The sequence below is a fragment of the Barbus barbus genome, assembly GCF_936440315.1.
Source record: "Barbus barbus genome assembly, chromosome: 1".
NCBI classification, from domain to species: domain Eukaryota; kingdom Metazoa; phylum Chordata; class Actinopteri; order Cypriniformes; family Cyprinidae; genus Barbus; species Barbus barbus.
The window spans coordinates 7972687-7996436 of record NC_136729.1 but is presented as its reverse complement, the minus strand read 5'-3'; the positions used below and the strand labels follow the sequence as shown (position 1 = coordinate 7996436).

Here is a 23750-nt window from a genome sequence, read left to right as displayed (position 1 = left end):
GTTTTTAATAGGCCTACTTAGTGCTTTTAAAAACTTTGGTCAGTTCAAGAATAAGTTATATTAATATATTTTATTTAAAATTAAAAGAGCAGTTTCATGTCTGCTTGTATTGTTAAACTGATCAAGGTTGATATGGGATTTAGAAAGTAATCATATTTTATACATCAAGCTATTATGGCTCATATACAATAACATAGATGATTATGAAGCTCCTACCTTTTATAACTGTAAAGCAGACTACTGTACTTGCATAAAATGCAATGATATGTCTTAGTAAGATGATATTTAAATGCTTAGTTTTAATGTCAAATCTCTGTAGTTTTTATTGTAGGGATAAAACACATAATGCAGTGCAGTGATGATTGAGAGATAAACAAATAAACGTTCCTCAAAAGCCCGATGGATCGTATTTGATACTTACATTTATATGATTTTACATGAAGTTGCTTCAGTCCAGTAAGTGTTCATCTTGAAATGTTACTAACAATATAAAAGTTATTCTTATGTTTACTTTATAAAAATCATTCAAGATTTTACAACAAAAAGACACGTGAACCGCAACCTGAATGTAAACATTTTTACAATTACACTAAAAGGCCATAAAAAGTATAAACTATCAATCAGCTGACAGATGTCATATATTATTTAATTTATAATAGGTAGATTAAATGATTTTTTTTAATGATTTGGCATAGTCATAATTCTCACCAACCATCATAATCCTGTAGTGTTTTTATATGTATTGCATACTAATGATTGTGAAAGTTTCATGCAAACTCGGTATGAAGCTTCATGGTGAGTGTAAAGAGTGTAAAGTTTTTACTCTCCATTTGAAACTGTAAACACAGAACAGTGTGATTGGAATCATGTTAGACTTTCTAATCTCGCGACCTGAAGATTCTTGATTAGTCTTGACACTACGGCTTACAGTAATTGAACATGACTCATTACTGTGGTTAATTGCAGCAGCACGCAAACAGTATTTAAGTAATTATCAAGACTAGAGGATATTCAGTGGCAGATGACACATGCTGCGTTTTCTATGGAAATCATGACATGAGTTGGACTGTGGCCCCTTGAGTAAATTTGCTGCTTATTAAACATGCCTAAATCATTTGGTTTTTAAGAATGAATGGGCTTTTATCTGGTAACCCATCTCATTTTTTGTGATCTGATTAAAAGTAAACCATCAGACACATTATAATTGATTTTGGGTTCTCCTCAGGTGAAGTACGCCGGCCCTAAAGACACAGTGATTCAGTTCATGTTTTACCAGCCCATCCGCTACCAGTGGAGGGAAACTGACTTCTTCCCCTGCTCCGCCACCTGTGGAGGGGGTGAGTGATGAATTGATTCAATATAGCCATTTTGAATTATTCCCAGTGATTGAATGGTTTGAATTCACTAAAAACATTCGATCTTCACACCTACGCGATGATGCTTTAAAATTTGGTGTATTGGTATCTGATTGATACTGATTGCCAATAATTATTTTTCAGATTATGGCTGATAACTAACAAATTGCAAATGTTAAAATTCTTCACTATTGTGTCTAAAAAAATAAATAAATAAAAAACACTAAAAACTAAAGTCAGTCATTTTGAATGAGACAACTGAATTTAAGCATTGCATTTAATGTACCTTATAAAAATTCATATTTATTTGCTTAAGAGTACATGTAGTTGTTAATGGGTTAGTGTTTTTTAAAAATTAACTGTTAGATGAGGGCAAATATATAATCTAAATGTAAAAATAGGGCAAATGAGCTGTGCAATTAAATATCCAAATGATATCAGTTGAAATATATCCAGTATCAACCAATGTCACATTGTGAAAAAAAAGTTGGGCAAACTTAAAAGTTTAAGGCATCCTGCTTCAGCAGATTTGTGAGTTTTCTCAACTTCTTGTTTTAAGCTTATACAACAAAAAGTTGAGAAATTTCCTAAAATAATAAGTTGAGAAAACTCAAAAAATCTGCTGAAGCTGGTTGCCTTAAACTTTTAAGTTGGCTCAACTTTTTTTTTTTTTTTTTTTACAGTGCAATACCGATCAATTTAAAAATCTAATATTTGCATTAATATGATAATTGATTGGTTACCCAGATATCATGGATTAATATGATAATACTATTTAAAATGCTGCCTACATAGGGTGTATTTGTCATAAATAATAACTGTTTTTAGAGTCTGAAAGTTGGTTGTGTCTTCGGATAACATTAATTTATGATCAAATTTGACTGTTAGTTTTGATACTTGATGTACTTTGGTTCTTCCCTGAAGTTTATTAGCTTTAAATATAAAAATAAGTATAAATATTAAATATTCAATATCTGCTGATATATATCCAGCTGGTATACTGTATATCAACAAATGCCACACAGATAAATAAATAATAATAATAATAAAACTCTTAATATTGGCAGATAATTGATTTGGTACCTTTCATGCATTAATATATGATAAATGCATGTATTACCATGCATGATACTTAAAATGCTGCCTATATAGGGTCCATTTTTCATAAACAGTAACTTTTTAGGTTCTGAACGTTTTTGGATACGTTTTTGGTAAATATTGATTCATGATAAACATTAGTCTATTAGTTTTTATGCTTGTTGGGGGTTTGTCTCGCCCCCTTAAAATATTTATCAGCTTAAAAAACAAACAAACAAAAAAAACATGAAATTAAATATTCAGTATCCACTGATATATATCGACCAATGATAATACGATAAATTAAAAATATCTCTATTTGAACATTTATTGGCAGATAATTGATTTGTTACCCATAAATAGGATTCATGCATGCTTTATCATACATACTATTTAAAATGCTGCTGTAGCTGTTTTTAGATTTGGAAAGTTGTTGGATGCATTTTTGGCTAATACTGATTTCTGATAAACATTTGACTATTAGTTTTGATGCTTAATGGTGCTTTGTGTCATCCCTGAAGGTTATCAGCTGAATTCGGCTGATTGCATGGACATTCGTTACAACAAATCAGTTGCCGAGCACCTCTGCCACAGCTTCCCAGAGAACACCAAACCCACACCCAAACTCAAGGAGTGCAACATGGATCCCTGCCTTGAGAGGCTAGTTCTGTCTTATCAACCCTCCATGACTAAACACAATGAGTGAAGAATGAATCTCAGTAAACCAGAGCATGTCTGTGCATTAGACTTCCTGTGCATCAGCTTATGATTGTGTGGATAATGGCTTGAAGGCTAATGGTGTTTGTTTCTCTGCAGTGATGGCTTCAAAGAAGTGATGCCCTATGACCAGTACCAACCTCTACCACGGTATGAAGTTATTTACTGTACAGCACACTTTCTGCTCACATACTGTTGCAGATCACTGATAGTCACTGACAGAATTCATCAGGACTAACTTTTGAATGTTAGTTTGACAAGTCTGAAAGCTTAAAGGCTCTAAGGAAATAGTTTCAATGCTGGACAGTTTCAAGAAAGATTTAAACTTCTATATATATATATATATATATATATATATATATATATATATATAAAAAAGTAATTACTTTGATATGTTATCGTTAAAAGTTTGGGGTCAGTAAGACTTTATACTTTACTAAATTAATACAGCGAAGAGACAATATACTGTATATATATATATATATATATATATACACACACAGTGATGTGAAAAAGTGTTGGCCCCTGTCCTGATTTTTAATTTTTTTTGTATGTTTGTCACACTTTAATGTTTCAGATCATCAAACAAATTTAAATATTAATCAAAGATAACACAAGTAAACACAACATGCAGTTTTTGAGTGAAGTTTTTTTATTATGAAGGGAAAACAAAATCCAAACCCACATGGCCCTGTGTGAAAAAGTGCTTGCCCCCTAAACCTAATAACTGGTTGGGCCACCCTTAACAGCAACAACTGCAATCAAGCGTTTGCGATAACTTGCAATGAGTCTGTTACAGTGCTGTGGAGGAATTTTGGCCCACTCATCTTGGCAGAATTTTTGTAATTTAGCTACATTGGAGGGTTTTCAAACATGAACCACCTTTTTAAGATCATGCCACAGCATCTCAATAGGATTCAGGTCAGTACTTTGACTAGGCCACTCCAAAGTCTTCATTTTGTTTTTCTTCAGCCATTCAGAGGTGGATTTGCTGGTGTGTTTTGGATCATTGTCCTGCTGCAGAACCCAAGTTCGCTTCAGCTTGAGGTCACGAACAGATGGCCGGACATTGTCCTTCAGGATTTTTTGGTAGACAGCTGAATTCATTGTTCCATTTATCACAGCAAGTCTTCCAGGTCCTGAAGCAGCAAAACAGCCCCAGACCGTCACACTACCACCACCATATTTTACTGTTGGTATGATGTTCTTTTTCTGAAATGCTGTTGTAAGATATCAGAGACTGAATCAGACAAAGTTAAGATTCCATCAGGACATCGAAACATGAGAAGCTGAGATTCCACAAAGAGAGTCTCCAAGAAACAGGATGTCATAAATCTGTCCAGATCCTAGCACCAGCTAGTCTGAAGAAAGCCTAACCAGCAAGCCTCTTTCCCAAAACAGCTTGCAACATTGAGACAAAAGAACACTTATTGATAATTCCAATTCAAGAAGGAGACTGTCAATTTGTTGCAAGTAATCAAGACTGATGTTCACATGTAAACCTGTGATAGAAAATCACGAGCTACAGACTCTCTTGGCCAGGTCTCCACACATAGAAGACAGACCAAACCAAAATTCCTTTGTCTAAAAGAACATGCCTTCGTTCTCCATAGAACTACATAAAAGACTTTCATTTTCAATTTTTAATGAAACTAATCATTTCTATGCATAACTGCATATTATGTATGTAACACACATTTGAATATCCTTGTTTTAATCACTCATTGTGTATGTAGTGGTAATAGCTGAAGGATTCAGATGCATGTGTGGTATGTATGAGTTTGAAAATTCATGCTTTAAATGTTTCTTCCAATCAATTCTGTGCCAAATGCATCATAGCCTTGTTATAGAAATCATGTTCAAAAGTATACTTTGCTAGAGCCTGTAAAGTTCGGACCTCTGACTGAACAGATAACAACTATTTATTAGTGGGGTGGAGAAACAAAGCAATACCCCAAGCAAGGACAGTATTTAATTGGTCAAGACGTCCAGATGGGACGGTCTGAAATTTGAGTTTAAAAACTCAGGACACCATCAAACTTCCTTTTCCTCTTCCTCTTACTCTTCTTCGTAAAAATGCTCTCTTAGTCACTCTCTCTCTTCTTCTCTTTTGCCACCGCGTGCTGCTCTTTGAGCGTGCTCTGGCCCACGTGCCAGCTGCTACCATAATGAGAAGAAAGCCACCTAGTCTCGTTACATCCTTTTATTTTTATTCTTTTACTATAGTTTCTTTTCTTTCCGTGGAGTTTCGTGTTCTAATGCAAGTTTGCTACAAAGTCCAGCTCCGACTGCACTTGCTTCAAACTTCAATCAGACCAACTCCGCATCCTCAGCCAAAGCCCAAGTCCTCACTTCAAAGACTATTGAACTTCCAGCCAATCAGACACTTCGGTGAACCCCCTGTCTGCAACGATGACACAAAGGAAACCTCTTAACACAGGCAAAGCAAGCAAGTACACCTCCAGGTTCTAACTGAATCAGGTGCATTTAATATAAATTTTTGAGCTTCTCATTGAGAAACTCAAAGCGAGGGTTAAATAAGTGATTGATGGTTGTTCAGGTCTATGCAATTGAACATATTGCTGTAAACTTGGGATATCACATTTCCATTCTCTTAAACTCATCCTTTCCTCACTTTCTCTCTTTATGCAACGTGTGAATGTGTGAATGCTTGTGTTCATGTGTTAGATTAGTTTATGTCTTAGGTTTATATAAATAAAATCTTATGTATATTGAAAAGAGAAGCATCTTGTGTTTTCTGCTCACAAGTTAATGTCTTAATCTGCCAATTTTGTTACTGTGCTATTTAGTAGTGTTTTCACTATATTTTGGATTTTAATATCCAGAGTTTGTTATACGGCTTCAGTGAATCGCCGTAACACTGATTCTGTTCAAATTCCTATAAAATCATAAATGATTCCCTTTGAGCTAAATTAAGCTATTGCTTTAAATTACATATTAATATTACTTTTATTACGTTACACTGTGTTACTTTTAAGCCAGATGTAATGGGACACACACCTTCCAAAATGTTCAACTTTTGTCTCATCAGTCCACAGAGTATTTTCCCAAAAGTCTTGGGGATCATCGAGATGTTTTCTGGCAAAACTGAGACGAGTCTTTGTTCTTTTTACTCAGCAGCGGTTTTCGTCTTGGAACTCTGCCATGCAGGCCATTTTTGCCCAGTCTCTTTCTTATGGTGGAGTCATGAACACTGACCTTAACTGAGGCAAGTGAGGCCTGCAGTTCTTTAGATGTTGTTGTGGGGTCTTTTGTGACCTCTTGGATGAGTCGTCGCTGCGCTCTTGGGGTAATTTTGGTCGGCCGGCCACTCCTGGGAAGGTTCACCACTGTTCCATGTTTTCTCCATTTGTGGATAATAGCTCTCACTGTGGTTCGCTGGAGTCCCAAAGCTTTAGAAATGGCTTTATGACCTTTTCCAGACTGATAGATCTCAATTACTTTCTTTCCCATTTGTTCCTGAATTTCTTTGGATCTCAACATGATGTGTAGCTTTTGAGGATCTTTTGGTCTACTTCACTTTGCCAGGCAGGTCCTATTTAAGTGATTTCTTGATTGCGAACAGGTGTGGCAGTAATCAGGCCTGGGTGTGGCTAGAGAAACTGAACTGAGGTGTGATAAACGTCTCGGTTACGTATGTAACCCTCGTTCCCTGATGGAGGGAACGGAGACGTTATGTCGTGACGACATTAGGGGATTTACTTGGAAGCCCCAATCATCTCTGACTTTAAGAGAAAACGCCAATGAATATTGGCTAGTGGATTTTGCATACCTGAGCCACTCCCCATGCATACGGGTATAAAAGGGCGACAGGTGCATCCACTCATCAGGTTTTCCGCTGAGGAGCCGAGAACGTGTCCCTGGCAACCAGCGATGATTCAGGATTGTGGCATGGGGACATAACATCTCCGTAACCGAGACGTTCCCTATCTGTCGGTCACTACGAGTTATGTCATGACGACATTAGGGGTCCTATGGAAAGCACCACAACCTGAACCCCGTCACGACCTTGTGGCATGCAGATGTTGACAAGCTAGCGCATGACAGACAAATGGGGGAAACGCATACTTGTGCAGAGCCCGAGGCCAGCTGTGTGCCAGCGCGTCCGTGCCGAGGGGAGCCTCGGTCAGGGAGTAATACAGCTGGCAGTGGGAGGACTCGCGGGAAGCAAACAGGTCTACCTGAGCTTCCCCGAATCGACTCCAAATCAGCCGGATCGTCTCGGGATGGAGTCGCCATTCTCCAGGGAACGTGAGCTGTCGTGAGAGCGCGTCGGCCGCACGATTGAGCTCCCCCGGAATGAGGATGGCGCGCAGCGATTTGAGCTGCGTCTGACTCTAGAGGAGGAGATGGCGGGCGAGCTGTGACATCCGGCGTGATCGTACACCTGCCTGACGGTTGATGTACGAGACAACCGCAGTGCTCTCCGTACGGACCAACACGTGCTGGCCTACCAGCAGCGGCCGGAACTGCCTTAAGGCCAGATGCACTGCCAGCTGCTCTAGGCAGTTGATGTGCTAAAGCAGACGAGGCCCCGTCCAGAGCCCTGAGGCTGCCTGCCCGTTGCATGTAGCACCCCAGCCCGTGCTGGAGGCATCTGTTTTGACAACAACATGCCGGGACACTTGTCCTAATGGCAACCCTGCCCGTAGAAACGCAAGGTCCGACCAGGGGCTGAAAGAGCGGCGACACGACTGCGTGATGGTTACACGATGTGTCTCACGGCGCCATGCCCATCTCGGGACCGTGAGTGTAACCAGTGCTGAAGTGGTCTCATATGAAGCAATCCGAGCAGTGTGACTGCGGCTACGGATGCCATATGCCCAAGAAGCTTCTGAAACTGTTTCAGCGGAACCACTGCCCTGCCTCTGAAGGAACTCAGGCAGTTCAGCACTGATTGGGCGCGCTCGTCCGTGAGACGTTTCGTCATACTCATGGAGTCTAACTCCACACTGACAAAAGAGATTCTCTGCACAGGGGAGAGCTTGCTCTTTTCCCAGTTGACCCGAAGCCCCCACTGGCTGAGGTGCTGGAGCACCAAGTCCCTGTGACCGCACAACTGTTCTCGCGACCGGGCCAGGATGAGCCAATCGTCGAGATAGTTGAGGATCCTGATGCCCACTTCCCGTAACGGGGCAAGGGCTCCCTCCATAACCTTCGTGAAGACACGGGGGGACAGGGAGAGCCCGAAGGGGAGGACCCTGTACTGCCATGCCCGCCCCTCGAACGCAAACCGTAGGAACGGTCTGTGTCGAGGAAGGATCGAGACATGAAAGTAAGCGTCCTTCAAGTCGATCGCTGCAAACCAATCCCCGGACTGAACGCTCTTGATGATGCGTTTCTGCGTCAACATCTTGAACGGGAGCTTGTGCAGGGCCCGATTCAAGACTTGCAGATCCAGGATTGGCCGAAGGCCACCACCTTTCTTGGGCACGATGAAGTAAGGGCTGTAAAACCCCTGCCTCATCTTGGCTGGAGGTACCGGCTCGATTGCATCCTTTGCCAGGAGGACAGCAATCTCCTCGTGCAAGACAGGAGCGTTCCGAGCTACCACCGAGGTCTCGAGAACGCAGCTGTACTTGGGAGGTCGCCTGGCGAACTGAATCGCGTAACCGAGTCGAATTGTGCGCGCGAGCCAACAAGACGGGCTGGGTAGCTCAAGCCACGCTTCCAGACGCCGTGCAAGGGCTCCAACGGCACAACCGACGTACCTGCGGACGGTGGTGCAGCGCAGGGGAGTAGGGCTGGATGGTACAGAAGGCAGCGCGTTCTGAAGCATCCTTACCGAACTCCCTGGTCCCAAAGGGGACTGGCTAGAGGTGCGTGGGGAGGCACTGCATCCCCGAACTGCACTCTCTTGGCCGCTGGCAAGAGGGGTCGCGGGCGAGAGTGAGGAGGCAGCGTGTTGCACACTGTCAACCCGCGAACCTGATAACCCGGAGGAAAGGAAATTGCTCTCACTTGACAATGTGGGAACACAATGAATGATTCTCCCCCAGCCCTCCTACAGGGGAAGGAGTGGCGCTGACCTCACCAGCTCCTGAGATGGAGCAGCTTTCCACATCTCCGGTTTGCCCGTGTCAGGGCCGTTTTTTCGCCTCCTTGGACGATATCGGGGCCAGCTGGAACACGGGGGCGCCACGCTCCTGCAAGAGGCTCGACGCACCAGCACAAGGCAGAGCAGCTCAGGGGAACACAGGAGGGCGCCCGCGGCGACCAGCAGACTGGGGCTTGCCCTGCGGCGGAGCGGTGCATCACGCCGGGGCAAGATGTGCTGGACGGCCTCGGCCTGCTGCAGTACTGCCGAGAACTGCTGGGCTCAGTCCTCGACAGTGTCGCCGAACAGTCCTGCCTGGGAGACGAGGCGTCGAAAAAGTGTACTTTGTCGTCTTCGCCCCTCTCAGCAGGCTGAGCCATAGACAACACTCTTGGACCAAGAGTGTGCGGACATCGCCTTCCCGAGGGACTGCGCTTTGACTTCCGTTGCCCGTAGGGCAAGGCCAGTCGCTGAGCGCAGTTCCTGCGTCAACCTCGGGTTGGTACTACCCTCGTGCATTTAATGCCTTGGCTTGTGTACTAGCAGGATAGCCATGGCATGCAGGGCAGGGGCGGCATGGCCCGCAGCACTGTAAGCTTTGGCCGAGAACGGCCATCAGCCTAAAGGCTTTGGACGGGAGGCACGAACAATTCCCCCAAGTGGCGGCGTTTCGCGGGGACAAGTGAACCGCGACCGCTCTCTCCACCTGGGAAATGTCAGCGTCACCCTTAGCCGCCCCGCCATCCAGGGTAGCGAGGATGGAGGAGGCAGATGCGCCACTTCTGGCCGTAAAAAGGGGCCGTCCACGACTTTATCAGCTCCTCGTGCACTTCCGGGAAGAAAGGAACCAGGGCAGGGCGTGGTCGCGAGCCACAGCCCATGCCGAGGAGCCAATCATCTCACCGCGAGGGCTCGGGACTGGGAGGTGTGCACGCCTCCAGCCCGATCTCGCCGCGGTCCGGGAAATCACGGCCGTCAACTCTGGGTCCGATTCGGCGGCGGCCGCGAACCCCGAGGGGGCAGCTGCACCGAACCTTCATCCTCAGAGGACGATTGCCCATCCCCCGATGCCGCGATCGACATCTAATCCTCTATCGGCGTGCCGAATGAAAATGCTGGGCACGCCCTAAGACGGCACAGCAGAATCACCGGGGAGCCGCACAGAACAGCTGCTGCAGGAGGAGTGACAGGTCCGTGGGGACTGGCCCGGCGGAAAGGCTCTCACTGTAACCCTCAGATCGCCCAAAGCACTAGCCGATGGTTCTCTGCTCGTGGCAGAGAAGCCAGCACGGGTAGTGACAGAGGGAGCCCCTCCCCATCCCCGTGAGGAGAGAGAGGCGCGATGACACCGCTGTTCGCACCGTGACGCCAACCAGAACAGCTTCCAGACAGATGATGAATGGCTTTGTGGAGATCAAACGTTCATCCACTCGGCTCCGAAGCAAAAATCTGATGAGTGGATGCACCTGTCGCCCTTTTATACCCGTATGAACGGGGAGTGGCTCAGGTATGCAAAATCCACTAGCCAATATTCATTGGCGTTTTTCCCTTAAGTCAGAGATGATTGGGGCTTCCAAGTAAATCCCCTAATGTCGTCACAACATAACTCGTAGTGACCGACAGATAGGGAACCACAGTTATGTTTTAACGGGGGGGCAAGCACTTTTTCACACAGGGCCATGTGGGTTTGGATTTTGTTTTCCCTTCATAATAAAAACATTCATTCAAAAACTGCATGTTGTGTTTACTTTACTTTGATTAATATTTAAATTTGTTTGATGATCTGAAACATTAAAGTGTGACGAACATGCAAAAAAATTAAAAATCAGGAAGGGGGCCAACACTTTTTCACATCACTGTGTATATAAATGCTAATATACTATATTATTTATTAAGTAACAAAAAATTGTATGGTTTTAATTTTACTTAACTATAATAACTATAACTATACTTACCTTAACTATAATGACTATAACTATAAGACATGTATAATGTTACAAAAGATTTCTGTTTCAAATAAATGCTGCTCTTTTAAAAGTTCTATTTATCAAAGAATCCTGGAGAAAAACAAAACACAAACTAATTCTAAGTGTCAGTAAAGCACAATTGTTTTCAAGATTAAGAATTAGAAGAAATGTCTCTTGAGCAGCAAAGAGCATATAAGATTTGTTTCTGAAGGATCATGTGACGCTGAAATTTCAGCTTTGCATCACAGGAATAAATTACATTTAAATATATTAAAATAGAAAACAGTTATTTGAAATTGCAATAATATTTCTCAATTTTACAGTTTTTACTGAAATAGTGATTGCCTTGTTGACGCATTTACATTATAATATTTCATAACGTGGAGTTAATACTTATCTAGATTACTAAGATTAAACGTGACTTGTGTAATATTGCTACAGGTGGGAGCAGAACCCGTGGACGTCGTGTTCGGTGTCGTGTGGAGGAGGCTCTCAGGAGAGAAGCGTGGTGTGTGTCGAGGAGGACGTCCACTGGAAAATCGTGCAGGTGGAGGAGTGGAAGTGCACACACTCCCCTCGACCAATCAGCAAACAGAGCTGCAACACCTTTGAGTGTCCGCAGTGGATGGCCATGGAGTGGTCTCAGGTGAGTAACCTTTACTGACCTCTTCTTCCGTTTCTGATGATGTTTTGTTTTGTTGAAAAGAAATTAATATAATACAGCAAAGGCATATTTAATTAAAAGTGACATTATAGATAGGTTTCACAAAAATATTAAGCAGCACAGTTGTTGTCAACTGATAATAAACAGTAAAGCAGATTATTTTGGTATCACTGAGATGCTATTTTTAGTTTTTAATTAATGTTTTGAATTGTTTTTATTTTTATATTTTCTTTTTCATTTTAATTTTAGTTAAAGTTAAGGTTTTGGTCATTTTATTGACAATTTCATTTATAATAAGAAATATTTATTAAGCACCAAATCAGTGTATTAGAATGATTTCTGAATATTAGATATTATCTAATAAAAATATGTAATATATAATATAACATATATTATATCATATTAGACTTGTATGATAATATATGATTTCTGAAGGATTATGTGACACTGAAGACTGGAGTAATGGCTGCTGAAATTTCAGCTTTACGTCTCAGGAATTAATTACATTTTAAAATATATTTAAATAGCAAACAGTTATTTTAAATAGTAATAATACTTCACAATATTACTGTTTTCCTTTACTTTTGAACAAATAAATGCAGTAAGAAAAAGAGACTTCTTTCAAAGTCATTTAAAAAAAACTTTTATTTTCACATATTTTTCACTTTATTCTTGGCTTAAATAGGCAAATTTCAATGAATGTAAATGTGTATAGTGCTTCCACAGTACATACTGACTGTAATATGATCACTTACCAGCATGCCTGAACTGCTCCATGTATTTAATGGTGTTTTTGTATCTGTGTTATCCAGTGCACGGTCACCTGCGGCCCAGGTTTACGGTACAGAGTGGTGCTGTGTGTGGATCACAGTGGACAACATACTGGCGGCTGCAGTCCTCACCTCAAACCCCATATCAAAGAGGACTGCCTGGTCCCCATCACCTGCCACAAACCACGAGGTACAAACAACAAAATCCACAATCGAGTGAGCTACTACTGTCTACATAAGTCAGCATCCTCACTGAAATAGAACCTTATACAGTATGTGGATTTGAAGCAGGAACTGCACATGTGAAATTATTTAATTCAGATTAATTTTGATGTAAGCGTGTTGCTAAGCTAACCACATAATGCTCTAATACAGCTGTTTTCAACTGTTCTGACTCCAAGGCCCGGCCCCTCATTGTCAAAGACAATATTTGAAGGCCCTTGAAACTATTTCCAATACTTCTGCTGTAATGACAAAACTGCTTATTTTCACATTTTTTTATTAAAGAAACTAGGAGTGGCCATTTTAAATTAGTGTAAATAAATAGTTAAATAATCAATTATTTATTATAATGATATTTAATCAAAATGATTAAAAATAATAATTCTAAATATTTCTGCTAATTTCATAATAATTCCAGAAGTGAATGTTTTTCATGGTGTAAACATTTTATTATCCATGAATTTATATGACTTTTCAAGTCATTTGTGATTACAGTGTTTTGTTTTGTTTTGTTTTATTTTATTATTTTAAATAAATAGCAATATAAATATTAATTTCAATCTGATTACAGCTTGACAGAGTTAGAAAATGTATATTAATTTATAGAAAGGTTATTTATTTTTCCACATTTTATTCATTTTCATGACCAGGTCTAGAAATCACACATTTATGAATCCCTTATATATCTAGGTTTTCAAAGACTCTAAAAACCCTTTTAAAAATCAAAATATTAAATATGATATAAAATATTTCTCTAACATTTTTCATTGACCTTGTCACAATGCCATCTAGGATAGCCTTCTTGGTGAAATATACATTCAGTTCTGACTTCTTTCTCTCATAAGTTCCTTTGGTTTTTTTGACAAATCAAACAATGCAATACTGTGATTCATCGTAGCTGGTTAGTTTCGTCCAAGGCTTTGAACCCTTTAAGGAAGAATTTGCTGAAATGCCTTCAGAGAAAATAAATGGGAAATAAATCTGGAGCCAAGGCCGCTGATAAAGTGAGCAGTCACTGCTGAGCTCCATTCATCTACTAATAAAAACTAACATTAAAACAATGATATGATTAAAATGCTGTTAGAACTTATTTGTTTCAGGGAGGCATTTAAAGTCTCTGTTCCAAAACCTAGTAATAAAATTACACTGCCCTTTAAGGAACCCCATTTTGCAGCATTGCGTGTATCTATCTATCACAGAGAACATAATGATAATGTGCACTGAAAAAAATCCATCCGATATAGTGAACTGCAGGGAAGAAACCTTTATCATTTATGTAATTTGTATTTGAGTGAGGTACAGAAGTGCTGACTGCGTAGAGTCTGTGTAGAGTCTTCATCTCCGTGTAGGATGGTGCCTATGTAGGCAGCAGTGAAGCTCACTAGACTTTGGAACACAGCCAGAGCGGACTCCATTAGGGAACAGTCAGAGCCTACAGCTGTCCGACAGGAGAGAGGAGTGTGTGCCGCAGACACGCTCATGAAATAATGTGTGATGTGAATATGAAATGCTCCATAAGTGCAGACAGACACTGTGAGCTCATGGAGAGTCAGTCACGGTGTGTTTTAGAGCTCTTTCTTGCTGCGGAGTTAATTAATACCTGAGAATACCCTGTTACTTCTGACATTGTTTTCTTTCAGTGTTTTTTCCCGTAGGAGAAAACATTAGAATGAAATCTCTTTTGAAATCTCATTATGATCTCTGTTGTTTTCCCTACGCGAAGTGAAGTAAAGTAAAATTTGTCAATAACTACAGTTCACTTCTTCATATCAGAAATTAATTAAACAAGTGGCTGAAAATAAATAAAAATAATTAAAATGTCTTTAGAAAGAATACAGAGCTATTAGAATGTTATGCAACTGTTGATTTTGAAAAATGAATTCTGAAAGTCTAAATGAATTGTGATTGATTTTATTATTATTATTAATGGCTATGTGTCACGGAACGCCTCGGGAACGGCGTGAAAAGACGGAGTCAGGGTCCAAGTGCAGGGAAGGTGCTCTTTAATTGAAACAAAAAGGCCAACACGGCACAACAATAAAACAGAAATGGACTGGGATACAAAACGGCAACACAGTGCATGTATCCCAGATCCAAGCAGACACTAGAAACAAAATATCAGATATCAAATACATCAGATATCAAATATCATATAACGCAACCAGGCAGAGTGGTGGGAGAGGGGAGACTAAATAGTCTGTGGCAATGGGGAACAGCTGCGGGTGTCGTGAGTGTAATAATGATGCGGCAGGTGTGAGTGATGTGGCAGGTGTATTTGGTTATGGGAAATGAGTCCGGGAGGACGGGAGATGGTGGCCTCCTGTGGCGACAGGGAGAAGTGCCGGACCCGGACCCGGACTCATGACACTATGACTGTGTTTGTATTATTTATGTCACAAAATGTTAAAACAAATTAATTCAACAAGTGGTTCAGTATGAGTCAGTGACCCTGTTACGGGGCGAACAAGACGTGAGACGTGCGGATCCATATGCAAACTTTTATTTATAAACATAGTCAATTCACAGGCAGGGTCAAACAACGGCAGACAGGTATGGCATGGGCAAGACACAGAGTAATCCTAGGGCAAGCGTGGGTCGACGATCGGTGAACAATATCCAATAGGCCAAGGCAGAGAGATAATCCAGGTACACAAGCAAAGATCCAAACGAGGGGCAAACAGAGTCCAAATGGCAAGGCAAAGGGGTTAATCCAGGAAACGTGGACAGGAATCAAACACAGGAAAACAACATTTTTTTTCATCTGGGTCTCTTCGTGTGACTGTGTCTTTTCTCACTTAAATATGTTACGTCTTTTTGGCAAGACGCTCTTGTCATGAAGTTTTGTGTAATTAGTTCAAGTGATTTGTCTGAGTACATGAATAAATTGCGCTTTTTTTCATGCCAAGTCATGCCAAACATAGTCCCGTCTGCTCATGAATCAAACTTCCTTATTCGAGACCTATATTCAGGCACATAACAGGAGGTGTTTGTCATCTAGACGGCTAACAGTTTTCCTCCTCACACATGTTTTACATTTACAAGCTTTGCTTAAATCCTCCAAATTTTCAATGAAGGAATACTTCACCCAAAAATGAAAATTCTGTCATAATTGAATCACCATAATGTCATTCCAAACCCAAAGAGCAACTTGAAGATCCCTTATAATTCTCCTTTGTGTTACACTGAACAAATGCACAGGTTTGAAATGAAATGAGAGGAAGTAGTATTTTAATTTTTGAGTGAAATACCTTTCAAATGTTTGGTGTAAGACTTTTTTATATGAAAAATGAATGCTTTTATTTATTTAGCAGGAATGCATTAAATGGATCTAAAGTGGCAGTAAAGACATGGTTTCTGATCACATATTAAGCAGCTCAGCTGTATTCAACATTAATAATACTAATAAATGGTTATTTAGCAGCAGATCAGTATATTAGAATGATTTCTGAAGGATCGTGGGACACTGCAGACTGGAGTAATGATGCTGAAAATTCAAGCTTTGCATCATAGGAATAAATTACATTTGAAAATATATTCAAATAGAAAACAGTTATTTGAAATTGTAATACTATTTCAGAATATTACTGTTTTTACTGTATTTTTGACTACATAATTGTAGCCTTGGTGAGCATGAGACTTTTCAAAAACATAAAAAAAAATGTCTCCAACCCCAAACTTTTGAACAGTAGTGTATTCCTTTAAATGTAATATCAGTTACACAACGATGCCAAAATTCAAATAACCCTAATCAGAAACATCTGTGTGCTTTTTTCACCAATAATTCTCATCGAATCAATCAATTCCACACTTAACTTGAGCCTGACATGCTTGTAAAAACTCAGTGGGTTGAAATGACAGAGGCCACATTTCATCTCAACCGTCCCGCACGCCAAATCTGAGGATGTCTGCCATCAGAGAAACCCAGAAACCCAGACTGAAGAGCCAAACCCTGAGCCCTCGGCATGTTCTGCCGCGAGACTTTACTGCTGTCCCACAGTCACCGACAGCTGTGATAATCCTGTTCCAGATCAATAAATGGTTGCTTGCATAAATATTTGGTTGTCACATGGAGATTTATGTTGAGCTTTATTAGCTGTGTTTTGGTTGGGGGTTGGAGGGGAAGCAGCCGGACTCAAGCTGGCTTTGTAACCTTCAGTAAGACGTATGACCCAGTGATAGTACTACAGATGTTTGTAGCAGGAAGGGTTTCTGGGGAAATGTGAGTGTCCCTCAGCACTGATCTCGCACCGACTTGGCTTACTGTATCTTTTTGTCATCTTTTATCTGACACTTTCATCCAAAACAGTTTACAGAACACTTAATACCTTGAAAGTCCTCCTCTGAGTAACCTGAGGTTGTGCGTCTTGCCCAAGAGTACAATGGGTGATGGTTTGCGGATCACCACTTACAGGGCTTGAACCTACAACCTTTTGGTTATCAGCCCAGATCTTTGAATTGATTTTTCCACACCACTCTCAACTAATGGCTTCTGATAAGTAGCCAAGCACCACTTTTTATGATTATGAACCTCAAAAATGTTTTATAATTTTTGATGTTTTTTTTTTTTAATATCTGAGATTAAATTCTGTACTGTGGTTAGCTAGAGTTTCAATACAAAGAGCGGTTTCTGTTGTGTATTAGATGCTGGTGTGCTAATTTCCATCAGGCATTTTAACTAGCTTAACCAGGAAGTTTTGCAACATGATCAAAGGCGCATTTATCAGCATAAAAATGCATACTTGTATAAGACGGCCTTTTTAGTTTAATTGCTCTACTCGGCTCTACTTTTTTTGATTAACAATAATATGTCCAATATTGTGTTTTTTTGTTGTTGTTGCTTTCTCAGAGAGCCAACCTGTTGAAGCCAAGCTGCCCTGGTTGAAACAGGCTCAACAGCTGGAAGAAACCAAAGTAGCCTTGGAAGATCCAGCGTGAGTTTTTTTTTTTTTTTTTTTTTTTTTTATATTGTGCATTATATAGTCACACTAACATTTCATTGCTTATTTTCTCTAGTATTGGGCGATATTCATGGGTGAATATTAAAAAAAAAAAATGCTGGTTTCAGAACATAATATAAAGCAACATTTTAAATATTGTCGTAATTTTCATTCACTTTTCAATTTGGCCATTAAGATTCCTAAAAAGCATGGCATTTTGCAAGTATGAGATAATTTTAAACAAGCACAGTAAGTTTTATGCCTTTGAAAGATGTCTCTTATGCTCACCAAGGCTGTATTTGTTTGATTAATATACAGAAAAACTGTAATATTGTGAAATGTTTTTTACAATTTCAAATAATTGTTTTATATTTGAATGCATTTTAAAATGTAACTTATTACTGTGATGCAAAGCTGAATTTTCAGCATTGTTACATCCTTCACAAATGTTGAACAGTTATACTGTTTATTTGTTTTGTTTTTGTGTGAAAACCATGCACACACATATATATATATATATATATATATATGTGTGTGTGTGTGTGTGTGTGTGTGTGGACCATGGTTTTCACACAAAAACAAAACAAAACAAATAAACAGTACAACTGTTCCACATTTGTTCAACATTATTATTCAAAAACTTGGTCATGTTTTAAATAGAAATATATATACAGTTGGGCAAAAAAGTATTTAGTCAGCCACCAAGTTCTCCCACTTAAAAATACGAGAGAGGCCTGTAATTTTCATCATAGGTACACTTCAACTATGAGAGACAGAATGGGGGGAAAGAATCCAGGAAATCACATTGTAGGATTTTTAAAGAATTTATTTGCAAATTATGGTGGAAAATAAGTATTTGGTCAATAACAAAAGTTCATCTCAATACTTTGTTATATACCCTTTGTTGGCAATGACAGAGGTCAAACGTTTTCCGTAAGTCTTCACAAGGTTTTCACACACTGTTGCTGGTATTTTGGCCCATTCCTCCTTGCAGAGCTCCTCTAGAGCAGGTGTCTTTTATACTGATAACGAGTTCAAACAGGTGCCATTAATACAGCTAACGAGTGGAGGACAGAGGAGCCTCTTAAAGAAGAAGTTGCAGGTCTGTGAGAGCCAGAAATCTTGCTTGTTTGTAGGTGACCAAATACTTATTTTACAGAGGAATTTACCAATTAATTCATTAAAAATCCTACAATGTGATTTCCTGGATTCTTTCCCCGCATTCTGTCTCTCATAGTTGAAGTGTACCTATGATGAAAATTACAGGCCTCTCTCATCTTTTTAAGTGGGAGAACTTGCACAATTGGTGGCTGACTAAATACTTTTTTGCCCAACTGTATATATATATATATATATATATATATATATATATATATATATATATATATATATATTTCTATTTAAAACATGACCTCAAGTTTTTGAATAATAATGCATTTTAATAATATGTTTTAGTGGCAAAAAAATGTTGGAGATGTTGTGTTAATTTATCAAATGCATTTGCATAAATATATATATATTTTTTTTAATATTATCAAAATACTGAAAAATATCTGCATTGTTGAAAATTTTAGCTGTATCTTTCTGCCCTACCTTTAACTCACTACTGAGAATTTCTAGGTCATTTGAATATGAGACCATAAGATGTCATGATGTCATGTAGATAAACATTAGCTCTCCTCTGATTTATTTATTTAAACTAAACCTGTCCAATATCTTTGTGTGAGTTTATCCAGCAGACAGTGAGTCCAAGGATTCAGTACTGGCTTCATCCTTAGCTTTTGGTTAGTTACAAGCAAGCTGACAATGAACTGGAGGTTCCAGCGAAAGTTTTGTAACTAAAGATCAGCAAATGTTTGTTTTGTTATTTTGGTTCATTTGATTTTGCTTTCAGCAATGAAAACTATATATAGTATACTAGTATACTTTTAGTTCCATTTAACACATTTTAAGACAAATCCATTCTGCATAATTCTGCAGACTTTTCCAGGGAATCTGCTGAATATACGGAAAATGTCAGCAGATTCCGTCTGGGCTTAGCTACAAGTGTCTGATTAAACATATAAATCAATCTTTTCCCTTTTATAACCAATAATCCACTGAACCGTGAATCCTCAGGTATCCCAAGACAGTCTCGCCACATTCTGTGCATTGCAACTGAGTACAGTCATGTATTTTTAATTCAGAAATATTCTCAACCTGTAGAGATGAATTCTTTCACCTGTTACTCGGGATTTCTGGTGACTTCACACTGGGAGTGTTCTTTTTTATACAGCGGCAGTAAAATTACATTTCACCCCACTCTGTTCAACCAGAACTGGACAAGAATTAGGCTTCATTAGCTGGTTCTTCATCTGAATAAAACGGCCTCTGAAACCAGAGTTGAGATGCACAGTTTCATTACTTCAACAAGGCCCCACGGGCCACTCTCACCCCCTGTTGTGGTATTATTAGAGATATTCCCCCTCCTGTCTCTGAAATTATACTCCTGTTAATAGTTGGCAGGGGAGCTTGATGAACCCCCACTACCCCCACTTAAAGCCACAAACTGTGGGCTGCCAACATCCAGACAGCCACTGTTCCCTGTGGTCTACCAAAGGCATCTATCACAGAGACTCATAAAACGAGAAGAATGAGGGGTGAAAGTGTTTAAGAGTTTACAGAAGAGCCATTGAAGAACGCTTCAGTTCGTATACATGCATTTTGGGGGGTTGAGATCTACCGTTTGTCTGCAAACCCTTCTTGAATTACACTCTTGAGTGGAGTATATCACTCAGCGATAGCAGCACTTCTTTTGCGTTCTGCTCCGTTGCTCCAGTTACTAAATTTAGTGTGATCTAAGGTGGCGTGCACCAGGACTCGGTACTCAGCCCTATCTTATAGAGAGCCCATACAGTCCACTTTGCTGTGGAATTCACGGCTGGACGCTTGCCTCTGTGATTTGGGTGGGCGGATTATGTGGGTTGGATGTAGTTGTGGAGTCTCACGCTACATCTTATCCCTGCTTTGATAAAAGCGGAGGAGACCTACTGAGGAAGGAACCTCCACTCAGACCTGTCGTCTTCCTGAACTCTAATCCTGAGATTATAATCCGCTCACTGATATACACGCTCTCAAGCTGATGATACACAGGGCAACTTTTTGAGCAATGTTGCCGGGCAACATTTTTGAGCAAATGTTGCCGTCAATGGGAAACCAGGTGAGACACAGGACCCACGACTGATCTAAAATATCCAGATAGAAATTTGTTACCCATTCTCAATGGGAAAGTGCCCAAGCAACATTGCTCTGAAAAGTTGCCTGGAAAAATTGCTCAAAAAGTTGCTCTGTGTATCATCAGCCTCACAGATGCACCCACATATAATCACAGGCCCAAAACATGCATTATCAGAATCAGAATGAGCTTTATTGGCCAGGTATGTTTACACACACGATGAGTTTGTTATAGTGACAGAAGCTCCACTGTGCAACAGAAAGAGAGCAACAGGACAAGACACAGATAATGAAAGAATAATATGCAAATATACAAATAGGCAATGTACAAAACAGAAAAAACACAATATATAATATAGACAATTATGTGTGTACAGGTCTCATATGTGCAAATTTGAAATGAAAAAATAAGTATGTGTGGTGAATAAATAATGTATAATAGAGTTGTGTGTTCCATGTTTATTGTCAAGTGTTCATGAGATGGACTGCCTGAGGGAAGAAACTGTTTCTGTGTCAAACAGACAGCAAAAGTTCAAAGAGGGAGTGTGCTGGATGTGAGGGGTCCAGAGTGATTTTACCAGTCCTTTTGCTCACTCTGGATAAGTACAGTTTTTGGAGAGTGGGGAGGGTTGTACCAATGATTCGCTCAGCAGTCCAGACTACCCTCTGTAGTCTTCTGAGGTCAGATTTGGTAGCTGAGCTGAACCAGACAGTTATTGAAGTGCAGAGGATGGATTCAATGAAGGCAGAGTAGAACTGTTTCAACAAGTCCTGTGGCAGGTTAAACTTCCTCAGCTGGCGAAGGAAGTACAACCTCTGCTGGGCCTTTTTCACAATGGACTCAATGTGATTGTCCCACAAGAGATGAGAGATGGTGGTGCCCAGCAATCTGAATGGCTCCACTGCAGTCACAGTGCTGTTCATGATGGTGAGTGGGGGGAGAGCAGGGGGGTTTCTCCTGAAGTCCACGATCATCTCCACAGTTTTGAGCGTGTTAAGCTCCAGGTTGTTAAGACTGCACCAGACAGCCAGCTCCTTAACCTCCTGTCTGTAAGCAGACTCGTTACCATCCTGGATGAGGCCGATCAGTGTGGTGTCATCTGCAAACTTCAAGAGCTTGACAGAGGGGTCTTTAGATGTGCAGTCATTCGTGTAGAGGGAGAAGAGCAGTGGGGAGAGAACGCAGCCCTGAGGAGCTCCAGTGCTTATGGTGTGGGTGTTGGATGTGAATCTTCCCAGCCTCACTAGCTGCTGCCTGTCTGTCAGGAAGCTGGTGATCCACTGACAGACGGAGGTGGGGACGGAGAGCTGTGTCAGTTTATTCTGAAGAGTGTCCTGGATGATGGTGTTAAAAGCAGAGCTGAAGTCTACGAACAGGATCCTCACATAAGTCCCTGGTCTGTCCAGAGGCTGCAGGATGAAGTGCAGTCCCATGTTGACTGCATCATCCACAGACCTGTTCGCTCTGTAGGCAGTTGAAACAGGCTTGTAGATCCCGCTCTGTTTTGTTAGTCCATCTTTTAACAGATCTTAATACAGGCTTTGCAGATTTAAGTTTCTGCCTGTAGGACGGTATAAGATGAACCAAACAGTGATCAGAGAGTCCTAAAGCTGCTCGTGGAACCGAGTGATATGCGTCCTTTATTGTTGCGCTTGCGGTGAAATGTAAACACTCACGAGAATGAACGAGCAGAACTCCCGCAGTGAGTAGAACAGCTTGCAGTTAATGAAGAGCGTTTCTAGATCTGAACAGCACATCTTCTTTAACACAGTTACATCTGTACACCACCTCTCATTGATGTAAAAGCACGTCCCGCCACTGATTCTGCATCCCAATCTGCTCTGATCAGCTTATAATTAGGCAGATGTAGCACGCTGTCCGGTTTGTCGCCATTCAGCCAGGTTTCCGTGAAACACAGAGCAGCAGAGTTAGAAAAATCCTTGTTTGTCCGGGAGAGCAGAAGGAGTTTGTCTGTTTTGTTGGGTAGAGGGCGGAGATTTGCCAGATAGATGCTAGGCAACGCCGTTTTAAAACCGCGCTGACGAAGCTTCATGAGCGCTCCGGCTTTCTTCCCCCGCCTGCGCCTCCTGTAGCGTTTGACCAGAGCTACGGCTCCGCCAACTACAATGTCCAGCAAAATGTCAGAAAAATCAAAATCCGGTGAAAGATTTTGTGGTGTGTTCTGCCGAATGTTCAGCAGGTCATCCCTGGTAAAACTGATCGTATTTAAAACAGTAATAAAACAGTACAAACACTGAAGAGCAAAGCACTGTAGCTGCCATCTGCGGCGCCATCTTAGATTTTCTACGATGAAAATCTACATCTTAGAAAATCTACATCTTAGATAGTTCACCCAATAATGAAAATTATGTCATTAATTACTCACTCCCATGTCACTCCAAACCAGTAAGACCTTTGTTCATATTTGGAACATAAAGTAAGATATTTTTGATATATTGACTAACGAGTCAAATGGTCCATTGGGCCCAATTTGGACATTTTTGCTTAGGGGTGTACTCACTTTTGTGGCCAGCGGTTTAGACATTAATGGTTGTGTGTTGAGTTATTTTGAGGGGACAGCAAATTTACACTGTTATACAAGCTGTACACTCACTACTTTACATTGTAGCAAAGTGTCATTTATTCAGTGTTGTCACATGAAAAGATATAATAAAATATTTACAAAAATGTGAGGGGTGTACTCACTTCTGTGAGATACTGTATATATATATATATATATATATATATTAATTCAAATGAAAAGACTAA

At 40.5% G+C, this 23750-nt stretch overlaps 1 protein-coding gene across 1 annotated transcript in view; it reads left to right on the top strand.

Moving 5' to 3' along the window:
- LOC306857999 (ADAMTS-like protein 3) overlaps positions 1-23750 on the top strand; it is a 229181-nt gene that overhangs the window by 158147 nt on the left and 47284 nt on the right. Inside the window, exons 10-15 of the mRNA XM_079398333.1 lie at positions 1226-1337; positions 2954-3092; positions 3249-3299; positions 11616-11820; positions 12651-12798; positions 17677-17761. Of these exons, the coding sequence (XP_079254459.1) occupies positions 1226-1337; positions 2954-3092; positions 3249-3299; positions 11616-11820; positions 12651-12798; positions 17677-17761 (740 nt within the window). The remainder of the gene's footprint in view (positions 1-1225; positions 1338-2953; positions 3093-3248; positions 3300-11615; positions 11821-12650; positions 12799-17676; positions 17762-23750) is intronic.